Raw genomic sequence first — 24358 nt, forward strand, 5'->3', positions numbered from 1 at the left:
CACATTCCTCGACCTCAAGGACAATAGTGCCTTCATGCTGTGGCTCAGGCAGAGAAGAGATACCATGCAGATCTTTTTTGTCAGGGTGATTCAGAAAAGAATTAAGTGAGGCCAGAGAGAGGAGATAGATCTCTGAGGATCTCTCTGGATCTGCTCCGACTTATGTCCTTGAAAGATCAGTCTGTGCTCTTAACCACCCCCTTGCCATCTCTCCAGTCCTAAAATAATCAAGACAGGGTCTCTTTTTGTGACATGGACAGGCTTGGAACTCACAATATAGAAACTTCTGGCCCTGAACACATAGATTAGCCAGTTAGAGAACATTGATATTAAAAGAATGCACAGCCATGGGTGATTAATTATTTGTTTTACTTTTTGATGTTTTGTTTGCCCAGAATAAATGAAGTGACAATACTTTAAAAAAAAAAAACTGAAAAATAGTCTTTAATACAGCAAGTCAGTAGCTCATGCTGCAGAAAAAAATTTTAAAACTTGAAATAAAAATTTTAAAAGTGGCCGGGCAATGATAGCTCATGCCTGTAATCCCAGCACTCAGGAGGCAGAAACAGGTGGATCTCTGTGAGTTCAAGGCCAGCCTGGTCTACAAAGTTCCAGGAAAGGCGCAAAGCTACCCAGAGAAACCCTGTCTCGAAAAAACAAAAACAAAAACAAAAAACAAAACAAAAAAAATTTAAAGCTGTGAGAAAATTTCACACAAATTTAAAATCCAATCAACTAGAAATCCCAAAGAGGAGGAGAAGGGGGGAAAGAAAAGGAAAATCAAACATTTAAGATTTTCCAGAATAGAAAGAAAAAGGAGGGACATTCAGTTCTAACACCGTGTGTGGTGTGAGGGCTGTTCTTGGTTGTCAATGTGACTCCATCTGGATTAACTCAAACCCAAGTGGCTGGTGCATCTGTGAAGGGTTTGTCTTGATTGAATCATTTAAGGTGGAAAGACGCATCCTAAATTCAGATCTTGAGAGGTAGGAAGGTCCACCTTTAATCTGGGCCACACCTTCTGGTGGCAGCCTATATAAGAAACATGGAAGGAGAAAGCACTTGCTCTTTGCCTGACTGCCCTTCTCTAACTGGCAAATTTATTACTTCCCTGGTAACAGAGCCTACATCTTTGGAATACAGAATATACTGAGGATCGGTCGGCTAAGACATCCAGCCTGTGGACTGAACAACTACTACATCTTTGGACTTTTGGTCCGGAGACAGCCATTGCTGCACTAGCAGGACCCAGTCTATAAGCCACTCTGATAACTCCTGGTATATATACTCATTCTGTGGTGGTCTGAATGAGAATGCCCCCCCCCCCCCCGTAGTCTCCTGTATTTGCATGCTTAGTTCCTAGTTGATGAAATGTTTGGAAGGATAAGGAGGTATGGCCGTGTTGGAGGAAATGTGTTGCTGGGGGTGGGCTCTGAGTTTACAAAAGCCCAGGCCAGGCCCGTGACTCTTCCTACCGCCTGAGGATTACATGTAGTTCTCAGCAACCTCTCCAGTACCATGTCCACCTGCTGCAACCATGCAGTAAGTTCTCTTCCACTAACATGTGGATGCCAGAGATCAAACTCAGGCTGTTGGGGTTTATGGAAGGCACCTATACCAACTGTGCTGCCTTGCTGGCCCTGTACAACACATTAAAGCAAAACAAAACAATGAACTACTGAGGAACATAGAACTAGAAGTCCTTGAAACAAAGGGAAACATAGCAAACCAAGATATATGGAATACAGCAAATGGTTATCTTCAGTTCTTAGAAAAGAAACCAAACCATGCCAAACACTGAATTAGTAGAAACAAACAATAAAAAACAACAAAAATAAATCAGGTCTAAAAGAACAATAGAAAGAAAGGCTAGATGAAATGGCAAGTTGAGTTTCACTGAGGATTAGATAAATTTGCAGTGTATATTCATAAGGAGAGGGAGGCAAATTACATCTGACAACATAGAAATCCATGGCCGTATTAGGGACTATTTTGAATAAATATATACTATAGTAAATATAATAAATAATATATAAAAATAATAATAAAATTCAGAAGAAACTGGCAGATTTCTGGAAACATCTAAATGTCAAAATTGAACCAAAATATAAAATTTCTGAACAGCCCAACAAAGAATGAAATTAAGTCAATAATACCAAGTCTTATAATGCTGGGGAGATAGTCCAGCCAATAAAGTGCACACATAGCAAGGATGGGGACCTGAGTACAGGCTCCAGCACCAGGAATAGCCGATCCCTTCTGTAATCCCCATATTGGTTTCTATTGCTGTGAAGAAACACCATGACTACAGCAATTTTTTTTTTTTTTTTGAGCTGAGGATCGAACCCAAGGCCTCTAGCAAGCTCTACTACTGAGCTAAATCCCCAACCCCAACCCCCATCTTGGAAAGGCACAGACAGGAGGATCCCTGGGGCTTGCCGGCCATCCAGTCTAACTGAATTGATGAGCTCCAGGTTCAGTGAGAAAGAGACCCTGGATTTAAAATAATTGGAAAGGACTAGAGAAAGATATTCAGGGTAGATCTATGGCCTCCACACACACACAAAGTATGTATGTGCAACTGACATAAACACATGTGTACATATTCACACAAACTCAAGCACACACAATAACAATAGTCTTCCAAAAAAGAAAAGACTAGGACTAGATAGTATCACTGATGAATTTTACCATACTTTGAAATAACATGATGTTTCTCAAACTATTCCATAAAATTGAAAGAAAGGGAGAGAACTCTTCTACATCTGTTATATTTTTTGAATACTTTATTTGTAAAATTTGCTTCATTATAATGAGCTCACAAATAAAAATACCATCCATTTTATGAGAACACAATTAACTCGAAACTAAAACCTGACATGATCACAGCACAAAAAAGAAAGAGGAGAAAAAAGAGAAAAATAAAAAAAAAATATAGCCACTTTAATAAGCACTTTCCTAGACCCAAACTCTATACATCTCAACAGAATTCTGTGTCGTTAGAAAAATCATTTGAAAGCCATGGAAGTTCCCTTGTAGTTTCACACCCCCACTCTCAATTAAATTGCTATGCACTTTTACCTGCATTCAGTCCTTCCTCATCATCTAATACTACCTTCTCTTATGCTTTCAAATGTCATACTATACAGACCTCCATTTGTTACATATATATATGATATATACTATAGACTATGATCAACATATGAGTGATAACATGTAGGGTTTTTTCTCCCTGGACTGGGGTGATTTTGCTTACTATTATACATTCTAAGTCCACCCACTGTCCTGTAAATTTTGTAATGTCATTTGTCTTTAGAGCTGAATAATATTCCATTAATATATAAATATTTATATATTAAAAATATTCCATTCTCTGATGGACAGCTATTCCATTTTATGAGAACACAATTAACTTGAAACTAAAACCTGATAGGATCATAGCACAAAAAAGAAAAAAAGAAAGAAAAAAGAAAAAGAAAAAGAGAAAAAGAAAAGAAGAAGAAAGGAAAGAAAGGGTGGGGGGAGAAAACTGCAGCCCAATATACCTGAACACTATCCTCAGCAAAGTATTAGAAAATCAAACTGAAGAGCATATAAAAACTCATACACCATAATCAAGCTGGTTTCATCCCAGGTATGATTCATTATATGCAAATAAATATCAATCAACTTAAGAAAATGAAAAATATCATAAAATCATTCCAACAGGTATATAAAAACACCTTGATGAACATCCTTTCATGACAAAAGCTCTGAATAAATTAGCTATACAAGGATCTAACTCAGTATGATAAAGGCTACATATAACCAACCCACAGCCAGCACCACAATGAATGGGGAAAAAAAAACCGAAAACTATTTCCTCTAAGATCAAGAATAAACAAAAGTGCCTAATCTCACTGCTTTTATTCAACAAAGTGCTACAATCTGTAGGAAGAACAATTATGCATGAAAAAGAAGGAAAAGTTATACAAATAGAAAAAGAATAAAAATTTCCTTGTTTTATGTGATATATAAAATATATCTCTATAAAAATATCTACAGGAAAAAAGTATCTACTGATATCAACAATGACTATTAGAATGAACAAATTCCATTAAAAAAAAAGAAACAGGATACAGAATAAAAATATAAAGGTCAATAGCTTTTCTACATACCAGAAATGAATTCTGTGCAGTAGAAATCATGGCATGTCATACCAAAGTGAACTATAGAATCAGTACAATCCTCATCAAATTCTAATGACATTCTTCACAGACTTACAAAAAGCAATTCCAAGATACATATGGAAATACAAAAGTCCCCAAATAGCCATGGCAACCTTAAGTATAAAGATTATAGCTGGGGCATCACAATATCTGATTTCAAAATATATATGAGGGTCATAATTATGGAAACAGCATGATATTGACCTAAAAGCAGATACAAAGATCCAGAAGGAAGATATGAGAGAATCCTTCTATACAACTACACCCTACTAATTCTCCACATATATCAATAGCATACAATAGAAGAAAAACAGCATCCTTTAATAAATGCTGCTGGGAGACAGGATACAAATATGCATGCAGAAAACAGAAATCCAGACTCCTACTTGTCAGTTCAAAACAAAACAAAAGCCTAAATGCAAAACCCAGGACTAAAAACTAGGAGAGGAAAATATAATGAAAACACTTTAAGGTAGTGATACAATGATGTTTCTGGATCAGAGCATGCGAGAATGAGAGTGGCCTCCACAGCCTGCCTCCTCATTCATTTGAATGCTTGATCCACAGTCAGTGAAACTGTTTGGGAAGGATTAGGAGACATGGCCTTGTTAAAAGAGGTGTAGCCTTGCTGAAGGAGGTGTATCACAGAGGGTAGGTAGGCTCTGAGGTTTCAAAAGTCCAAGCCATTCCCAGTTAGTGCACACTTTCTCCTTTTCCACTAATCCCCCAACCCTGCCTTATGCCTGTGGGTCAGATGTAAATTCTCATGGCTCCAGAGCCACGCCTGCTCACTGCTATGCTTTCTTCCACAACAGCCACAAACTCTAGTACCCTCTGCAACTATAAGCTCAAATTAAATGCTGTCATTCAGAATTTGCCTTGGTCATGGTGCCTCTACACAGTAACAGAAAAGTAACTAAGACTGAGTCCAATAGCTCTAAAAGCAAAAACTAACAAAGGGATTACATCAAAGTAAAATGTTCCTGACACAAAAGAAACTTTTGAAACAGAGTACAGAAACTTTCAACAGAAAGGGAGAAAATATTTGCCAAGTTTTCATCTGACAGAGGTCTAATATCTATAATATAAAAAAGAATTCAGCAACCAAAATCCAAGTGATCCAACAAAAAAATAAAGGAAAATGACATAAATAGAAACTTCTCAAAAGAAGAAATACAAAATAGCCAATATATGAAAGGAATGTTTTGTCTTATGAACCATGACAAAATGCAAATCAAACCTACAATAAGGTATCACCTTAACCCAGTTAAAATAGCAATTATAAAAATGTAAAATAAAGCCAGGTGGTGGTGGCACACACCTTTAATCCTAGATTTGGGAGGCAGAGGCAGGCAGATCTCTGTAAATTCGAGACCAGCCTAGTCTACAAGGTAAATTCCAGACAGTCAGGGCAACTCAGAGAAACTCTGTCTCAAAAATTAAAAAACGAAAAACCAAACAAACAAAAAAAGTAAAACAAATACTGTGGGGATGTGAAAAAAATAAAACTCTACATTGTTGATATGGAAGAGTCCTTAAAAACTAAAAGTAGACCTATCATGTAATCCAGCTACCCACCTTCTAATATACATCCAAAGACTATGAAGTCAGCATCAAAAGAGTTATTCGCATGCCAAGTTTCCTATAGCACTGTCACAATGTATAGTATATGTAATGTAATGTATAGTCTGTATAGGTACCTGTTAATAAACCAACCGGAAAAAGAAACCTTTATAATTAATCTATGAAGAAAAATATCAGTTACACAAGTCTTTAAATGTAATGGAAATGAAAGATACTATATTCAATGAAATAATCCAAATACAGAAAAACCATATTCGCTTTACCATATGTGGAAACTTAAAAGAAGTTGGGTTGAAGGTAGAAGAGGAATTTACAGGAATTGAGAAGGGCACCAGAGGGCAGAAAACAGAAGAAATGGGCATAATCAGTGAGTACTTCTGCATACCTGAAAACACCATAGTGAAGAATCTTAATTTGTACAAGTCATAAGTGTTAATAATAAATAAATACAATGAAAAAAGATTACACAGCATTTCAAATTGTTCTATTAGGATGTTCAAACACAGTGCCAATTAATTAATTATACAACATGAAGATTTACTCAAGGGAGGAGAACTACAATCCTCCTTTTACAAGTCAAATAGTAGCTAGCTCTCAAAAACATTGAAAAGTACCAGTTGAGACGCATTAAATGCTTTCTTGTCTCTCTCTTCCTTCTGTGAAAACAGGACTGTGACTAGGAAGCATGCACTTGGAGAACATGGATCACGCTGATAAGAACTACCCAGGATCTCAAATCACCTTGGACTACCTATATTAATGAACTGAGGTGGGGAGACACACCCTAAAGGTACCCTCAAAGTGGACAGTAGCACTCCATGGGCTGGGGACCTTGACTGAATAAAAAGGAGATAATAGCTTGGTTACACGCCTCATTCTCTGTCCCCTAACTGTTGATAAACGTAGGCAGCTGTCTCAAACTCCTGAAGCAATTGACTTCCTCACTATGAGTGTACCCTGAACTGGAAACCAAAATAAGCCCTTTCTTCCTAAAGTTGCTGTTGTCAAGTATTTTATCCCAAAGTAGCTAATAGAACTAGTAATCATCAGTAAATGCTCAAAAGTATCTGAGACCTGCACTGCCATCAGAGTTGTTACACGAGAAACTCTAAGGCCTTAGACACACAACTTTTGAGCTCACCTGGCATTACTACTTACCTTGATCATCTAATTTGTCTGCCTTGATTCTGACTGCCATTTTGTCTCCACCTCCTAAGGACTGACAAGAAAGGAGGGCTGCCATGCCCATTTGACCTTTACATGGGTTCTAGGGATCTGAACTCTAGTGCTCAGCTCAGTAAGTGCTTGACTGGAAAAGCTACCCACCCACCCCAAGCCCATCACTAAACTGTTTGCCTCCTAAAGTAGTTTGCCTAGTGGTATTCTTGGAGACTCCCATTGAGTCTGGATAATCTCCCACATGAATTAGACCCTTATCTAACTCTAAACACATTATTTATTGGGCAGTTACCATTTTCCCTTTTTGAAACATTTTATGCTTTGCTTATTATATGGTTATCTCCACACTAATGTATTCCTTATATCATCTAACGTATTAGAATACCTGCTACCTATAATCTTCCTTAAATATCACTTTCAATCTTACAGATTTACATACTATCTTCAGTCTAAATTTTATGTCTGGTGCTAATCTCTGATAAAAGGTTCAAACAGATTAAAAATAAACTTTATTTCTGACTCAAAACCAATCATCTCCAGTTATTTCTTTGGTCTCTACTTCTACTTCTCTAATCTACCCTCTCCCTAGCCAGCAAAAGTGATCCTTCCAAACCATAATCCAAACAGTTTAAAACCTATCACCGCAGCCTGCTCACTCAGTTCTACTTTACTAATTTCTGTACCATAATCAAACACCCCAAACACGTTTTTACTTCAAGATCTTTACACACTGTTTCCTAGGCGTATGGTATTCTTTTAAACCTAAATAATCTTGGGACTTTCTCTTTCACTTCCCTCAGGTCACTACTCCAAATGCCCAATCTGGGAGGACTCTTCTTATCTCCTCTTAGAAATGCAAACTTCCATCAACCTATCCAACCACTCCCACTCTTAGCATTTCCTATACTTGTGGAGTTCTATTTTTCTCTGTAATCTAGATCAAAATCTGATACTTTCTGGCTTATCAATTTACTATTCATTTCTCTAGACAGTAAGTTCTAAAAGGTCAGCAATTTGAATGTTTAATTTATTCTATATGATGCCTAAAAACTACAGAGCATTAAGTACACAGGAGCTACTAAACAAATTACTGAAATAAGAAACATATAGCAAGAGGAGATATTCCCACTGTGAGCCTCAACTCTAGCACTCCATATGAGGGCAAGAGGAATTATGTGAGTGGAGGGCTGTAATCCCAGAAAGACCAGGAAGGACAAAGCCGCAGAAATACTGCTTTGTGGTAGTCATGGCTACAAAAACAGACAGACAGACAGACAGACAAACAAAAACAGAAACAACTGGTAAGGAAAAAGCTTTGACACAAAGCAACCAAGAAGATACTCCTTGAACCAAACAATCTAAATAATATTGTCAGTCACTACAGAAGTATTATTTTCTTCCAAGTATGATTCATTGAAAACAACAACTAGCACACCATTTCTATACAAAGCAGAAAACCTTACTGTAACATGAAAACCTAGCATTAGGGGCTGGAGAGAGAGTGCAGCAGCTAAAAGGACTGGCTGCTTTTCCAGAGGACCGGGTTCAGTTCCGGGCATGCATAAGGCAGCTCACAACTGTCTGCAACTCTAGTTCCAGGGGTTCCGACACCTGCACACAGACATACAGGCAAAACACCAATCAACATAAAATAAATAAATAAATCTTTAAAAAAACAAAACAAAACAAAAACCCTAGTATTAAAGATACTGCACTAGGAGTTCCAGGCCAGCCTGGTCTATAACCTATAACAAGAGTTCCAGGACAGCCAGGGCTACAAAGAGAAATCTTGTCTCAAAAAAAAAAAAGACACTGTTCTAAAGCAAACTGACCTATGGTCTTCAAAGTGTCACTGGTACAAAACACAAAGTCTCCAGAGCTGTTGTGGATTAAAGGTGACCAAAGAGGCATGACAACTGAACATAATACACAGACTTGAGTTTTACTGTACTATAAAATACAGCATTAGGACAACTGAGGAAATCTGAATAGTTTGTAGCCTGAAAGAAAACAAAGAAGTTTCCAAAAGTATAATACAGAATATTACAGCGGTTACTATTTTATATTTCAAAAGATCTCTATAAATTCACTTTTCAAATTATAAGAATCATGTGCTTGTACATGGCTGTAATCCCAGAACTAAGGAGGCTGAGTGGAACAATGAAGAGTTTATACCAACAGCCTGTGCTATAGCAAGGTCATGTATTAGAAATAAATAATCAAGTTCAAAGGTAGAAAGTATAATTGTAAAAATACATATAATTTGAAAGGATTTAAATGCAACTTTTAAATAATACCTTCTATTGGCTAATTGGATTATTCCCCCTAATTCTATACACTATTTAAGAACTAAAAGTAACAAGGTATAGAACACACTCCTATGATCCCTGTTACTCGGGAGGCTGAGAGCAAGAGGACAAGTTACAGTCAGCCTGGCCATACAGAAACTGTTTAAGAGAGGAAAAACTGAGAGTAAGTAATACAATAAAGAAAAATATAACGCCTCTAAAAAATACTGTTCTTTCCAGAAAATATTTTAATAAGTAAATGCGTATTTTACACTAAGAGAATGTGAACAGTAATATAGGAAGAGTGTGGAGTTCCAAGTCTGTAATCCTAGTACTTAGAAGGGAATGCAGGTAGCTCAGCTCAAGGTCATCCTCTCTACTGTGTGGCACACTCAATGTCGGCCTGGGCTACATAAGATCCTGATTCAAACACACACACACAAACACAAAATAAAATAAAAAAAGATGGGGGTGATGACTCTGTGGATCAAATATTTGCTGGGCTTTGTGGTGCACGCCTGTAATGCCACCACTGATGGGACTCAATGGCCAGACAGGTGGTGGAAGAAGCCAATGTCAGGTTCAGTGAGAGACCCTTTCTCAAAATCTAAGGTGGAAAGTGGTAGAGAAGACATCCAACATCAACCTCTGTCTTCCACACGCAGGAAGAAGCAAACAAGCATGCAAGTGGGTATGTGCATGCATGCATGCATACACACACACACACACACACACACACACACACACACACACACACAAAGTGCATGTACCACATATACACACAAAAATAAAAAACATATTTCAAGGACTCAATATAAATTATTTTCATTTAACCATCACATCATATAATAGTGTAGTAAAACCTTATACGAGTACAAATGGAAAAAAAAGCTTAAACTTCCTTTAAACAAGATGTCAACCAGCCATTTTTAACAGAAGAAAAGCAGCAAAATTACCTTCATGAACTGTAATGCCACAATTGTCACACTGAATTATCTCATCTGCATCTTCACTATTGTCTCCGAGACAAACACAGCAAATGAGAATGTGGTCCATTTTCTGTGAGCTCCAGTTTTGACTCTTCTCAAGAATCAGCGAGTCCTAATGTTGAAACACATCGGAAAAATCACATGTTCATTAGAAGTAATTTAATGCTCATTTTTTAAAAATACTGTTTCGTGTACTTCAAGGTTATGTGGCATTCGTTCTATTAGTAGCCTCAAGGACAGCTCTACCTCTGTCGAAGGACATCTTCTTTGTCTGTCACTTCTGTCCAAGTGCCATGGGCTCTCCTCTCTACAAAGTGAGAAGGCAAAGGCATGCAAATAGCTGTCTGCTTTGGCATTCGACTTTGACCCTGAAACTAGGGGACAATAAATAACTGATCATCTAGGAATTTCCAATCCTACATACAGATTTTCAAAGTATCAAGATGTGGTTCCTACACTTTGGGTAAAGTTACTACCAGGAAAGACAAGACACATATACAAAACAGGAGGGAGTGAAGTAAAAGGTAACATACAAGCAAGTGTTCATATGATAGCTGAGAGACTTCAGACTCCAAAGTGTAAAAGGTCCAGGGTTACCCAGCTACTCAGAAAGAACCTGAACACATAATCTGCATATCTAGCTATAATAAAAAAATGTAATGATGCAAGTTGAGTAGCTGCTAGGAAAATAAGAGTATTCTTTACATTTATGTCAAGAAAGATCTAGTGCCAACTGGTAATAAAGACAGCCAGCTACTATCAACATAAGAGAGGAATGCTTTAATAGTAGATGAAAGTAAGATAAAATTTCAAGAAAAGGAAGTCTGTCCATTTTAATTTAAACCTTGTGCATTTTAGATGTAAACTGTAATTTAAAAAAAAAAAAAAAAGATTCATTCTGGCACAGTGGCACACTCCTATAGCTCCAGCTACATGAGAGGATGAAGCAGGAGATAACTTGAGCCTAGAAGTAGACACCAGTCCAAGTAAAATAGTAAAGCCTCAAAAAACAAAACAAAAAGTCTTGCTATGTTAATAAAGAACAGTTAACATTACAAGGTAACATGTTGGTATATTTTCATTTATAAACCTAACCATAGTCAAAACAAAATTGTTAAGTTAGTTCCATGCCACGTTCACTAAATATTTAATTTCATTAATATTTTGCTGTTTTATATGCTTTTAAATTCTATCAATACTCTCAATGGTAACATTTGGAATCATCACTTCAGTGAAAATTGTAAATGACATTTAAAAAATTTTTTTATGGGGAAGGGCTTTTTGAGACATGATCTCATATAACTCAAGATGCCCTTGAATTTCTTATCCTCCAACTTCTCATTGGCTCTGATTACAGATATATGCCACAACACCCACTGAAAAATCCTTACAGGTTGCAATAAAAATAATTCTTTCAATACATTTTATGGATAACATCTACAATTACAGTTGTAAAACAAATGAGAAAAAAATGGCCACCAAACAGGTTGAGACCTCCCTGCAAAGAAAACTCATGTGTTTTATAGTCTCTTGGTAGTTAATGAACATCATGGGTTTCATTCTCAGCTTTCACTTAACAGCTGTTGAACATACAATGTTCCCATTTGTAAAATGAGAATGACAGAAATAAAATGGAGCAGAAAGGTTGTTATAAAAATTATGAAGTGGGAACCTGCATGGGATCGAACTAGACCCACTGAATGTGGGTGACAGTTGTGTCTTGATCTGTTAGTGGGGTCCCTGGAAGCAGGACCGGGACTTATCCCAGGTGCATGAACTGACTTTTGGGAGCCCAAGGTGGGATACCTTGGCTCAGCCTTGATACAATGGGGAGGGGCTAGGCTCTCCTTCAACTTGGTATGCCAGACTTTGTTGACTACCATGGGAGGCCTTACCCACTCTGAGGAGTGGATGGGGGCAGAGTGGGAGGGAGGTGAGGAGGCGGGAGAAAGGGAGGGAGGGGGAACTGGGGTTGGTATGTAAAATGAAAAAAATTTTTAATAAATAAATATATTTTAAAAAAAACCAAAAAAATAATGAAGTAATAAAGGTCATCAATGTTGCATTGCCCATGCCCTTCTTCCTTTCCTCTACACTTCCTGTAGAGGCTCAAAAGAGAAACACAGACTGACGTCTAATAATGAGGCAATGGATGGGTTGTGTTCTGTAGAACCAAGTTATAAGCCTAATTGAGCACTGATAATTCATCCCCATGGTAAGGCCAAATGTTTTCTCATAGATTATTACTTTTAAGTTGTTTCAGTTTTTGGTTTTTTTTTTTTTAGATATCATAGACTAAAAAATGACCTAGTGAAGCAGAGTCTGATAAATAATAGGCTACCTGTGTTAATGGACTGTCAACATTTCTTTGAAAGAATTACTTCTGGGTTGGGGATTTAGCTCAGTGGTAGAGTGCTTGCCTAGCAAGCACAAGGCCCTGGGTTCGATCCTCAGCTCAAAAAAAAAAAAAAAAGAATTACTACTAACCCTCGGAAAATGGCTTATTAATACAGAAAATAAGTGAATTTCTATGAGTAAAACTGTGAATGAATAAAAAGTGAATTTCTTGAAGTAGAAACTGAATCAATGAGAAAATCTAATTCCTCTATTTTCTGATTTTGTTCAGAAAAGGTGTCTATCTAAGTTGTCTCTCTATGCCAATTTCTCTCTTCACGTACTATTTTCTAATGCAAGAGAATCAGAAAGAAACAGTGACTGCTGTTTCTGGCCTTCTGAGCCTAGTGAGATGCTTGTTCAAACTCTAATACAAAGGAAGGTGGGACAATAGCCCTACAGTGTTCCCCTAAACAAACAGCTGGCCCTAATGGTTCAGTGGGAAAATCTAAACCAAATTTTTGAGAACATTCTGAGCTATTTTAGTAGCACAAACATACATTAATGTTTAAGTATGATTTAAATATGCGAATGAGCAAAATAATAGAGTCCAGTTTCCTATGAACTTGTTACCAGGTTTCTGACTATGTGTATCCTCTTTCAAATAGGCTAAAATTTAACAAAAAATTTAATACAGCTTTACACAAAAATAGAAATCAGGAAAGTAAGTTACAGATGGCAAAACAAAACTCATCTAGAAATAAGAAAAAAGGGGGCATTACAGTAATAGTTCAATGATTATTTCATTCTTCTCCTTGGAATGTAAAGTTAATCCTAAAGAGAAGAACTTGAGGACAGTGAGAACAGGCAGGGCAATGGATTTACATGTAAAAGCTAAGCAGAAGGCACTAACTGGGAGAAGAAAGTGACAAGGGAGAGAGAGGAGGGGACCAGGCAGAAGAGAAAGGGAAGCAACTGAGAACTAAGTATAATGGTATGTACACATGATGATGCTGGGTCGATTCCTGATGCCTCAACGCCCGTCTAAAACAAACAAACATGAGCCTAAAAATGAGGTACTGTCTAGTATTCTTTCTGTGCTCTAAAACATATTTAGCATTCACTTGCCATGTATTCTACATGATGACTATAACATACATACAAATGGACCAAACTGTACCTGTTGTATTTAGATTTAACAGAAAAAAATTCCAATATACTTTACATTGAAATAGTATTAAAAGATGAGGAAAAGGGGTTGGGGATTTAGCTCAGTGGTAGAGCGCTTGCCTAGCAAGCGCAAGGCCCTGGGTTCAGTCCTCAGCTCTGGAAAAAGAAAAACAAAAAACAAACAAACAACAAAAGAACACACACACACACAAAAAAAAAAAAAAAAAAAAGAAAGAAAGAAAAGAAAAAAAGACGAGGCAAAAGTATACCAAAAGTGTGATCCATATTTCTTCATCAATGCTTTCCTTTAAAAACTCTCAATATTTGTAAAATATTACAAAACATGTTTTAATAGGACTTACAACAATTTTTTTCCTTCAAAATGTGCAGAGATAACTAATTAGTAAGTCAAGCATCCCAAACAGATACATATCTTCAGAAGTATGCTAACAAGAACTGATAATAAACTTTAGTTTTATATTCATTTGATCCTAAGTGTGCTTGGATTACTTGCTGTATGTAATTAATTGAATTACACTTGCTCTATGAAAACACAAATCATGTTCTCAAGAGAAAGGGTTAATATTTTCCCATTGAAAGTATTTATAAATTCTGCCAAAACCTTTTACATAATAATTGCAAACATTGGATGACACTTGTATAAAAGAGCCTTGTATAACAAAATAATTATTTCACTGAGCCAAAAATAGAAGGTTGTGCTTATCAAGACAATAATCCAAACACTAAACTATTCTATGGATCCTCAATAAGAAAGAAGCTTTTGGTCCTTAATAAAGCAAGACTGCCATTTCTGTTGAGAATTTCTACAATGCATAAATTTTCATCTACTCTAGGTTTAAAGTCTTGAAAACCATTTTCTGAAAATGTTACACTGACCTTCTTTTAAAAGCTTAGGTCAGAAGATCAATGGGAGGGCAAAATGCCATTAGTGACATTCAAAAGTTTCAAAATAAAGGACTGAAAAGGACATAGCCAAACCTTAGGGCATTATCCAGACTGTACTAATTTCAAAAATGCAAATGTGAAAGCCCACGGAAAAAGACAGGCATCAAATTGCAGGAAATGCAACTCATCAAGTGCTCTGCTCTAAAGCAGTAAAGGTGTGTTCCAGGAAGCTCTCCTGAAGGAAGTGCAACAGGTAAAGACTATTCTCATGATGCTATTAATAGACTACTTGTTTTTTTTGGTCTTCTTGCCTCTGGGTGATATGTTCTCGAGCTACGTAAGGGCAGTGTTACCAATCTGACAACTTGCCTGCTTCTATATCTATTATGTGGGTTTTTTTTTTTTTTTAACAATTCCTAAGATTTAATTTGAAATTGTAAATGTCAATAGACACAGTCAATCTAATACTACAAGTTTTCAATGACTTTTTAAGATAAAAGGATCCTAAAATCAAAATGTTTTAGAAACACTCCTGTATAGGCACATGAGGCATGTTGAATCAAAAAAGTGACAGATATAAAAGGGCCCTTACTGGGTGGTGGTGGTGCACGCCTTTAATCCCAGCACTCGGGAGGCAGAGCCAGGAGGATCTCTGTGAGTTCGAGGCCAGCCTGGGCTACCAAGTGAGTTCCAGGAAAGCTACACAGAGAAACCCTGTCTTGAAAAACAAAAACAAAAACAAATAAACAAAAAAAAAAAGGGCCCTGGTCAAAAAATGTAAATTCCTCTAAGAAATCTCAAAATTGCTAAGGTTTCAGAGCACCATTTAATTATAGACGACCCACATTATTTCTCTGCAAATCCACTTAACATTGCAACTAAGAAAAGCCTTCCAGCTGAAAACTAAATATGATATTCTTGTTTGTATTTTTAAAGTCATACTTTCTGCTGTTTCTACTACAAAGGGAAATCTTAACACTTAAAGGCAAAATGGGGGGGGGGGGGTCCTAACACATACTTCTTAACCATGGGATATTTAGTATTTATTATTACCCAAGATAGGTAACTAATAAGACTGACAGGAACATTACCCATAAGGCAGCAAGAATAAACTTCAAATATCTTTCTATAAATACAGGATCATATAAATAGAAAATTTAGACTGGTAAATAATATTCTATACTGATTAATTTGTTAACTAAAATTGAATGTCTAGCTTAGTTTAACCTAATTTAAATATAATTAAAATCATCAAAAATTTTAAGGAATTAAAATAGTTGTGAGGGAAAAAAACTGTAACCAAGCATCTAGGCAGGAGGCTATTCTCAGAGATTAGCTTTCTATGTGTTATTCTATACAGGTATTTTCCTGAGAAATATTTTGGGATCTCATCCCAGAAATATCTTGGGGCACTTAAATATAGGGCCCATTACTTACCAGAACTTTTAATTTTTTCATCACATGTGATCTTGAAATGTGATCTTATAAAACTTAGACTATTAAGCACTGTTATCAAGTAGAGCTTATTAAAGGATAACAAATACATTTCTATGCATATACAAGTGTCCCTATACATTGGTATGAATCTTTCCCATAGGTCCTCTATCATTAAATTACTTATGTGAATATTAACCTAATAAACATGAAACATGAAGAGATGCTGTCAAGAAGTAAGCTCAATCAATTGGTATAGAATAAGTGCTAAATGCTATAAAAATAAATGGAACAAATAAATGCCCAATCTAAATATTAACAGATATCCATAAATATGCCAAGATGGCTTTGGCAATATGAATACCCAATCTAAATATTAACATATATCCATAAATATGCCAAGATGGCATTGGCAATATGGAAGAGCTTATGCCACAACCTTAAAAAGTACCACACTATCTCCTCAATTGAGTTTTCCTTTACCTCCAGATAAGAATTAGCATAAAATTGGAAGCAGGCAACATTCTTCATAGGAATGAGGGCAACCTAGAAATTAATCAGTGTTTATAATGCAAATAATAAGCTGTTATTTCATCTCTGCTGACATGGAATCCCTGACAGTTTGCTATATATTATTTAAGAGGAAAAGAACCCAAAAATTTATAATAAGCCTAGTTAAAATTGACAAACACTACTCTGTAAATCTGTAAGCAGAAAAATATGAAAAAATAAAGCATAAAGAAAATCTACTAGTTTAAGCTACTTCAATGATATGAAAAACAAAAAAATGGTGAAGAAAATTCTGTTGACATAAACACAGTAACAGAAATGACAGAATTAATACAGTTCTACATGTGATGCAACAGACACATCTCCATGTAAGACACCAACTCAGTCTTTCTTTTGGAGGGAAAACACATAGGCACACAGACAGAGACACAGATATATTTAACTGAAGTCTTGAACGTTGCACCTCTGGACCAATGGCCAACCTAACTCGCAGTAGAACTTCAGTGGCAGGACTGAGTCATTACTGTTGCTTCAGGACAGAAACGCTTGTTCTATGGGGGAAATGTTTGCTTTTATTCTTACTTCTTTGCAGAGAATTTGTTCATTAAACATGTTTTTAAAAGTACATTTTACTTTCACACAAATAAAGCAAATAACTGGCGACTATGCTGATGAAGATTGGTGACTAGGCTGAGGACTTCTACAGCTGATGACTTAACCTTTAAAATGACTCTCTACAAGTCAAAAAGTGACCTACTGTTCTCTTCTAAAGTACTCAAAAAGCTTTTTTTTTTGTTTTTATGTGGCTATGGACAAAATTATCTTGAAGAAAGCCTCTACTATCATAATCCACTCAGTGCCAAGTTAGCATCTATAAACAGAAAGAGGATAAAGATGGGAATAGAGAACTATCATTTCCCAAGTCTATAGATATAAAAAATGTTTCTCTACATCTCTTCTCCTTGGAGACGGAGACTACAAACTCCCGGAGAATGTTGACAAATGGTGAGTAATTAAAAGTCTGTTGACTAAATGAACAAATGTTGCATTTAGGGTGTTCATTCACTCCTACAACTAAATAAAAATTCAAGGAAGTCACTTCAAATATATAGTAAGTAGTGGTTTAGAAATTCCCTTTTCCCCAGACAGACAGAGATCATAAAAATTGGGTGGATCTACCTCATTACTCTTGCTCTGAGAAAGGGTCAGGCTATCATTGGTCAGTTCCTCATCATCAGCACTGTTTCTGCTAAGCACTTTACTCCTCTTCTTCTGGCAGCCCACGTGGCTAGCAGGGCTGCTCTGGCCTTCGTCAATGCCCTCCTCATTCTCGTCCTCGTCGCTCCCACTGCCCTCATCCTCCTCATCCTCATGGTCTCCATCACTGCCCTCCTTCTGAGATGCTGATCGCCCCTTCCTCTTGACTACAGTGGGTCTCCAATCATTGTCGTCCTCACTGTCATAATCGTCCATGTCATTCAGCTCTTCCATGGACACAAAGTCCAAAAGGGGCCGGTTCCGACGGAGATTCCATTTCTTGGGCTCACTGACCTGCTCCTCGGGGGCGGTGGTTGTGGCAGGGACAGAAGGGGAGGTGACAGCAGGACTTGGGGCTGGTGTGCCGGCAGCAGCAGAAGCCGCTGCACTATCAGACACTGCTGCCTTTTCTTTGTCCTTCTCTCTCTCCTTGTCTTTCTCTTTTTCTTTCTCCTTTTTCTTTCTAGGTCTTTCTCCATTTTCTTCTTCTTCCTTCCTTTCCATTTTGATTAACAGCTTGTCTGAGGGTGCTATATCTTCCTCTGTCAAATTTTTAAGCTGTTCTTCTTTGGCTTTAATATCTTCCTTCAGTTCTTCTTCTAAAATGTTTTCCTCCGAATCACTACAGGAGCCTTCTCCACTGTCCTTTGAGGGCTCTTCACTTCCATTACCACTCCCTTCAGAATCTGTGGAAAATATGAGAAAAAAAACCACACATATGTATATACATACACACACACACACAACACTGACACAAATGAAACCACCAAAACTTGTGAATAACTTGCAAAACAATATAAACAAATCTAAGGCAAAGGATGGGAGACATTCCCAACCTTATTAAAAAATAAGTCAACAAAGTTGATATATGATGGAATCCAATATGAATTAATGAAGATGACATATGAAATGTGAGTTAGAATATATTGTAAAAATAGAACTACTATTTTATATTACATAGCTAATAACAGTATAATGTCCTAGCAATAATTTTATTTTCTAAAAGTAGTTTTAACAGGCACTTACTTAATCATAACGTAATTTGATTAAATTATTCTTCCTTCTTTCATAAAATATGTACACTTAAACTAATGAATTACATCTCAAGCAAGAAAAATTTAGCCCTCTAAAACTGTCTGATTTATTAAACTTTTTTTTATTCAAAACAAGCGGAGACATTTGATAGTGAACTTATAGCAGACAATGTTATATCAAGTACAAAGGTGAAAATGGACAATACCAATGGCACATAAGAAAATGGAAGATGAAAGAAAATTTCAATCTTCCTGCTTAATAGAATTCTGCCAATATCAATAACTGTGTCATGTAAACTTTCGTAAGTTCTAACTACTAAGTGCCCTACAATGGAAGATGCTAATGAAGAAATGAATCCATCCTACAATTATCAGCTACCTGCTACTGAACAAACCGTCTATGGTTATTGGGTAGATCATGCAAGCTTACAATTAGCAAGCTGCTTCCATTCCCACCTGGGGCAACAGAGTTCGCCTCAACTCAGCACTATTCTCTATTCTAATCCTGCCTGCACACAAGTCAAAATTAAAATTTTAAATATTTGGACAGGAGGATAAAGGGAAATGGAGAAAGAAGAATAGAAAAATATTTATACCAATTGTTAAATCTATAGGAAAATAAATTGTCTGCATCTATAATCAAGAAAATAGAAATGCTAAAATAGTATAAAGCATTACTGCTTCCATACAATTTTAATTTCTATGAATTCAACTTTCCTTCACCTTTAAAATTAACTGGGAATGAAGGGGCAAAAATTAGTATAACTAAGTCAACTCAGAAGCCCCCATATACATGGTTAATAACAAAACTATCCTGTCTGTTAGTTAACTCATGTAAGAAATGAAAATAAAAAATTTTGAATGACCCAATGAATTCACTATCAATCTCGAGACTATCGGCTTATTCAGTAGTGTTCTGAAGAAAACAAAAACAAAAACCACCCTTATTCTAAACAACCTCACACAGGGCAAACATGCACTATCATCCAAGCTAATAATTCTTTACGTCTAGGACCTCTGGAGGTAGATATGTGTGCTGAAATTTAGAAATGTTCATATTTTATGAGAGTAATTTGGGATATGCATAATATGTTACATTAATACCACATTAATGCCTAAGGTACTATTTCAAATATAATCGTTCAACAGTATCAAGTACAAATATTTACAGTGCATGAGAAAGGACACAAATTAACTGTCAGTTTTAGACAGGTTTTGCTGTAAAACGAGTTTCTGCCAAACATAAGAAATTCTTACAGATTTCTGAGCCTTTCAGATTTAAAGAGCATGGACTTAATATCATTCCAAAGCAAGTGATTTGTTTTCAGTTGAAGAGTTCTAGAAATCATTAAGAAAGTTTAGATTTTTACACCACTCACAATAATTAAATTTAACCTACAAAGAAAAATCAATCCTAGTTAAAAATCAATAATAATTTCTGCAATTTTTAAAAAGTGGTTTTCTAAGAAATAAGCAGAATTCATTACTTCAAAGGCATAAAAGGATCTCTTGTGCACATTAACTGAAGTAAATCTTGACACCTTACATGTAACACCATAATCAAGAAACTAAAAGGTTGAGATAGAAAGGAAAGATCCTACTCTTCTCCATCAGTCTCTAGAAGACACTTTAACAACAAGAACCTAATAGAAGATACATAACTAAAGCTCCTAGTACTGTATGGCTCCCAATGAGAGTAAACTTCATAAACTTTACAAATGTCATTTTATTTTCAATGTCAATACTAATGCCAAATATTTTCAAATGTAGAGGTAAACTAATGGTCTTTGATGTTTTGTTTATAATCATGTCTGAGCACAGTGCAATCTTAAGATTCAATTGTTTTATATTTGTCAATGTATTATTACAAGAACATTACATTTTTCTTCAAATTCAAATACTAGTAGCTTGCCCAACTTTTTAGTCACCAAATGTAACATCTTAGTCTTATTCTAACAATAGGGCCAGGATCCCTGGAAAATTACTTTTTCATCTGATTAGCTGTCACTTATTTTTGGTACATATTCATTTGAGGAACAGAGATTTATTCATAAGCATAGGTGAAAAATAACAACAATGAGAAAACGAGGTCCACAGCTGGCTGTATTTTTAAAGGCTGCAAAAGAAAAACATTTCTATTACCACAATGTCAAAGAACAACTATATCCCTTGTTGCCTTCCAAATCTATCATTCCATATAGAAGAGAGGAAAGGACAGAGGAAGGAGGCAAAGAGGGAAGGAAAATTAGCAGTGTGAAGTAATTAGCCAGATATTGCAAATAAAGCTATCTTATGAAAAAGGACAGAGTTAATTAATCCCTACATGAACTCTTTTTTACATTTAAAAGTGACTTCAAATTAAAATCCTATTCTTCATTTAGTTACAGAATTATTAAGAGAAAAAAAAAAAACCTTCAAAACACACCGTATACCAGGATCTTTCAAAGCAACAGTCATTTCAACTGTTAAGGAAATTTTTTAGTCACAGAATTAAAAACAAACCTTGAAAAAAATCGCTTGACAGTATTCATTGATAATATAAATTTAATAACCAACAACCATAAGTATCATTACAACAATGCTCATTTTTTTTTCTTCATGATGAATACTAAATAAGAAAATCAGTACAATTTAGAAATTTCCACTACGAAATACAATCTGTGTCCAACAATTCCATTGGCACAGCACAGTAATAATTAGCACCATAAGTTAACATAGCAAATGACAGATCCTAGAGTCATCCATAACTAATTCCATTTCTCTTCCTGAAAGCCCGTCACTCAACACAATGCATTCTCTACTGCAACTGTGCCATCTTGCATTTTCTGGATAAATCTACAGCAGAGCTTCTCTAGGATGGAGAACTAGATCCTGGAAACACTGGAGGTTGCAAGGCAGGTGCTACAGGTAGGGAAGACACGGGGATCAAGTACAATACAAAACAAAGATGCTCTGTACATCGACACTATACTCCACAGGACAAGCCTGCACAACAAAGAATTAGTCAACACAAAATGCCAACAGTACCGAGGCTTTCTGAGAAACCCACATCTAAAATAAGATCTCAATGTTCTCATTGTTTTCTAGGCATGTTTCTTTTACTAGTCTTTTAACTTGGTCCTAACCCCAAACCGAAATATGTCCATGTCTCCATACTTTTAACATTCATTGTTTCTCTCACCAAGATGATTTTTTTCTAACTATTCTTAGTTCACAGCTCCTTCCTTAGCTCCTCAATGAAACTGATCTACATCAAGCTAGTCGAAAATAATCCTTTCTCCTCCAGAAGACTTGAACCATATACATAATGAACTACTCCCTGTATTACCCATCATTTAATAAGTGCAATCTAACTATTTATCTGTGACTTCGCTATAGTATTTGGGAAAGTGTTAAATGAAATGCTAATGAATACAACTTGCAAAAAGCACTACCAAAAGCAACTACTACTGAAGTCTCAACCTGACAATTCTAGTTAGATTACTTCCAGGCAAAATGGCCTCATTGTACTAACTAAATAACCAATCAAGATCCAACTTTAAGCACTTTACTTGGCATAGCAAAGACAGTGGGAGAGACCAAGACATTATTAGTTTATACTGTTAATAAAATCAATAAGTGCTCACATCTTCAAAAGCATTCAATTCAAATAACCAAAAATTATCCCAAATCCAAGGCACATATCAAATAAAACACTTTACTTAGGCTAAATCATGTAATGTGCCATATTGGGCTGGCTTAGAACTATAAAATCAATCACTTGTACGTGGTTCCACCTAACATTTCTACATATGGTTCTTCTGGTAGTTATTATCATAATTTTACCTGTGCCCTGTCTTAAGGCATATTGATTTCAGTGTCCTCAATCAAAAATGAGAATAATCATGCTGATCTAGAGTAAGTCAATATCTCAGCTGTGAGGCAGACCACCACACCTGAGTCAACAATGAGCAAGAAGACTCAATTGCCATTGACTATTATTTTAAATAAAATCATTTTCCACATAACATTCCCAAAACTACAGGAATAAATTTGTGACCTGAAATCTTAAACTTGCCAGGAGCCAGGACAGTAAAAACTTGGGATTATATGACAAGAAGCTATAGAATTAGGAAATTTGAGTGCTTTTAGGGGATATACATTAACCAAATATAATGTCCCTTCAACAATAAATTAGTATTTATCAAGGTCGGGAATCTTGACTTGATACCATACATTATTTTTAAAGGAGCTTATAAATGAATCTCTGAATTATTCCATCCATTGCAAAGAGGATGCCTGTGAATGACTCCACCTCAATAAATGAGAAAATGAATCTATCAAGTCAGAATTTATTGAAACGCAACCACTTTTGACCATTTAAAGAAAGTAAGTTTTGGAGTTTGTTTTATCACTTCCTACCTTCTAAATGGTACCAATGATGTGTCAGCTTAGACTGTCACTGACACACCAATACCACCTTCTAGCAGAGAATATTTCTGTTAGTCAATTTTACCTCCTTTCCCTTTCCTTTCTCTCTCCTTCCTTGAAAGTACCAGTGAATCAACTAAATACGAGACAAAGAGCTGCAAAGTGAAAGTTAGAAACAGTTAATCAAGATGAGCTTGCCCAGTGTTGACCTCTAGAGTCAACTCATCAGTTACCACAATAGCCTGGCCACTCTGACTTGAGATTATTATATCAACCCACTCTGTGGGGCATTTACCCACCAACCCCACAGCTCCCCAGAGTTTTCTTGACTGTGAGTAGCAGGAAATATTAGATAGAAGGATTTATATTGCGGAGATAAACAGATAGAAAATAAAGGACAGCCTCAAGAGGGCCTGGAATCTTTTCCAACGGGCCCTGACTGTCTCTGCCCCAGGGTATTTATAGAGACGCCAAGGGGTGGAGCAAAAGACCCCCTCCCCCAGCACAGCCAAGTGCAGACCATCTCAGACACCTGCACTCTGGCCCGTGGCGCTAATCATCCTCTATGCAGACCTGCTGGATCCCTCAGTTTCTGAATAACTTCATGAGCAATCCTTTAAACTCAGTAACCGTGACTATATCTCCATAATGAGCTATTATAAAAGTTAAATGAGATTCTGTATTATACCATAATGCAAATTGTTTGCTGATGCCATTAAGAGTAACACAACACAAATTAATTTCATCCCTTCTCACTATCTTCAGAAGCAGAGGAGTCAGAGGAAGAGAGCAAGATGCTTGAGAATCCCAAAGTACACGATGGGATACTTAAAACATGTTAGAAGGGCTGAACTATGGTCCAGCAGGAGAGCATGTGCGAGGCCCTGAGTGTGATCCCAAGATCACAAAGAGAAAGAACTTCAAGAGAAAGAACCCGTGGAAGGGATGCAATTAGAAAGGCTTTTAGTTCTCATTTTATCTAAATGTTTATCAAAGGAGTAAAGATACAAAAACTTTTTAGTGCTCATGTGTTTACTGGTGTTTTTCAGATATAA

General features: G+C 36.3%; 1 protein-coding gene across 6 annotated transcripts in view; it reads right to left on the reverse strand.

Annotated features, from left to right (window-relative positions):
• Positions 1-24358, reverse strand: part of Phf14 (PHD finger protein 14) — a 141429-nt gene that overhangs the window by 115433 nt on the left and 1638 nt on the right. For 4 of the 6 annotated variants that reach the window (XM_036181779.1, XM_036181774.1, XM_036181775.1 and 1 more), the window contains exons 3-4: positions 17782-18545; positions 10216-10360 (exon numbers count right to left, since the gene is read on the reverse strand). In XM_036181779.1, coding sequence (XP_036037672.1) covers positions 10216-10360; positions 17782-18545 — 909 coding nt within the window. The remainder of the gene's footprint in view (positions 1-10215; positions 10361-17781; positions 18546-24358) is intronic. The other 2 variants (XM_036181777.1, XM_036181778.1) reach the window with 1 other exon arrangement.

The sequence above is a fragment of the Onychomys torridus genome, chromosome 3, assembly GCF_903995425.1.
Source record: "Onychomys torridus chromosome 3, mOncTor1.1, whole genome shotgun sequence".
NCBI lineage: Eukaryota > Metazoa > Chordata > Mammalia > Rodentia > Cricetidae > Onychomys > Onychomys torridus.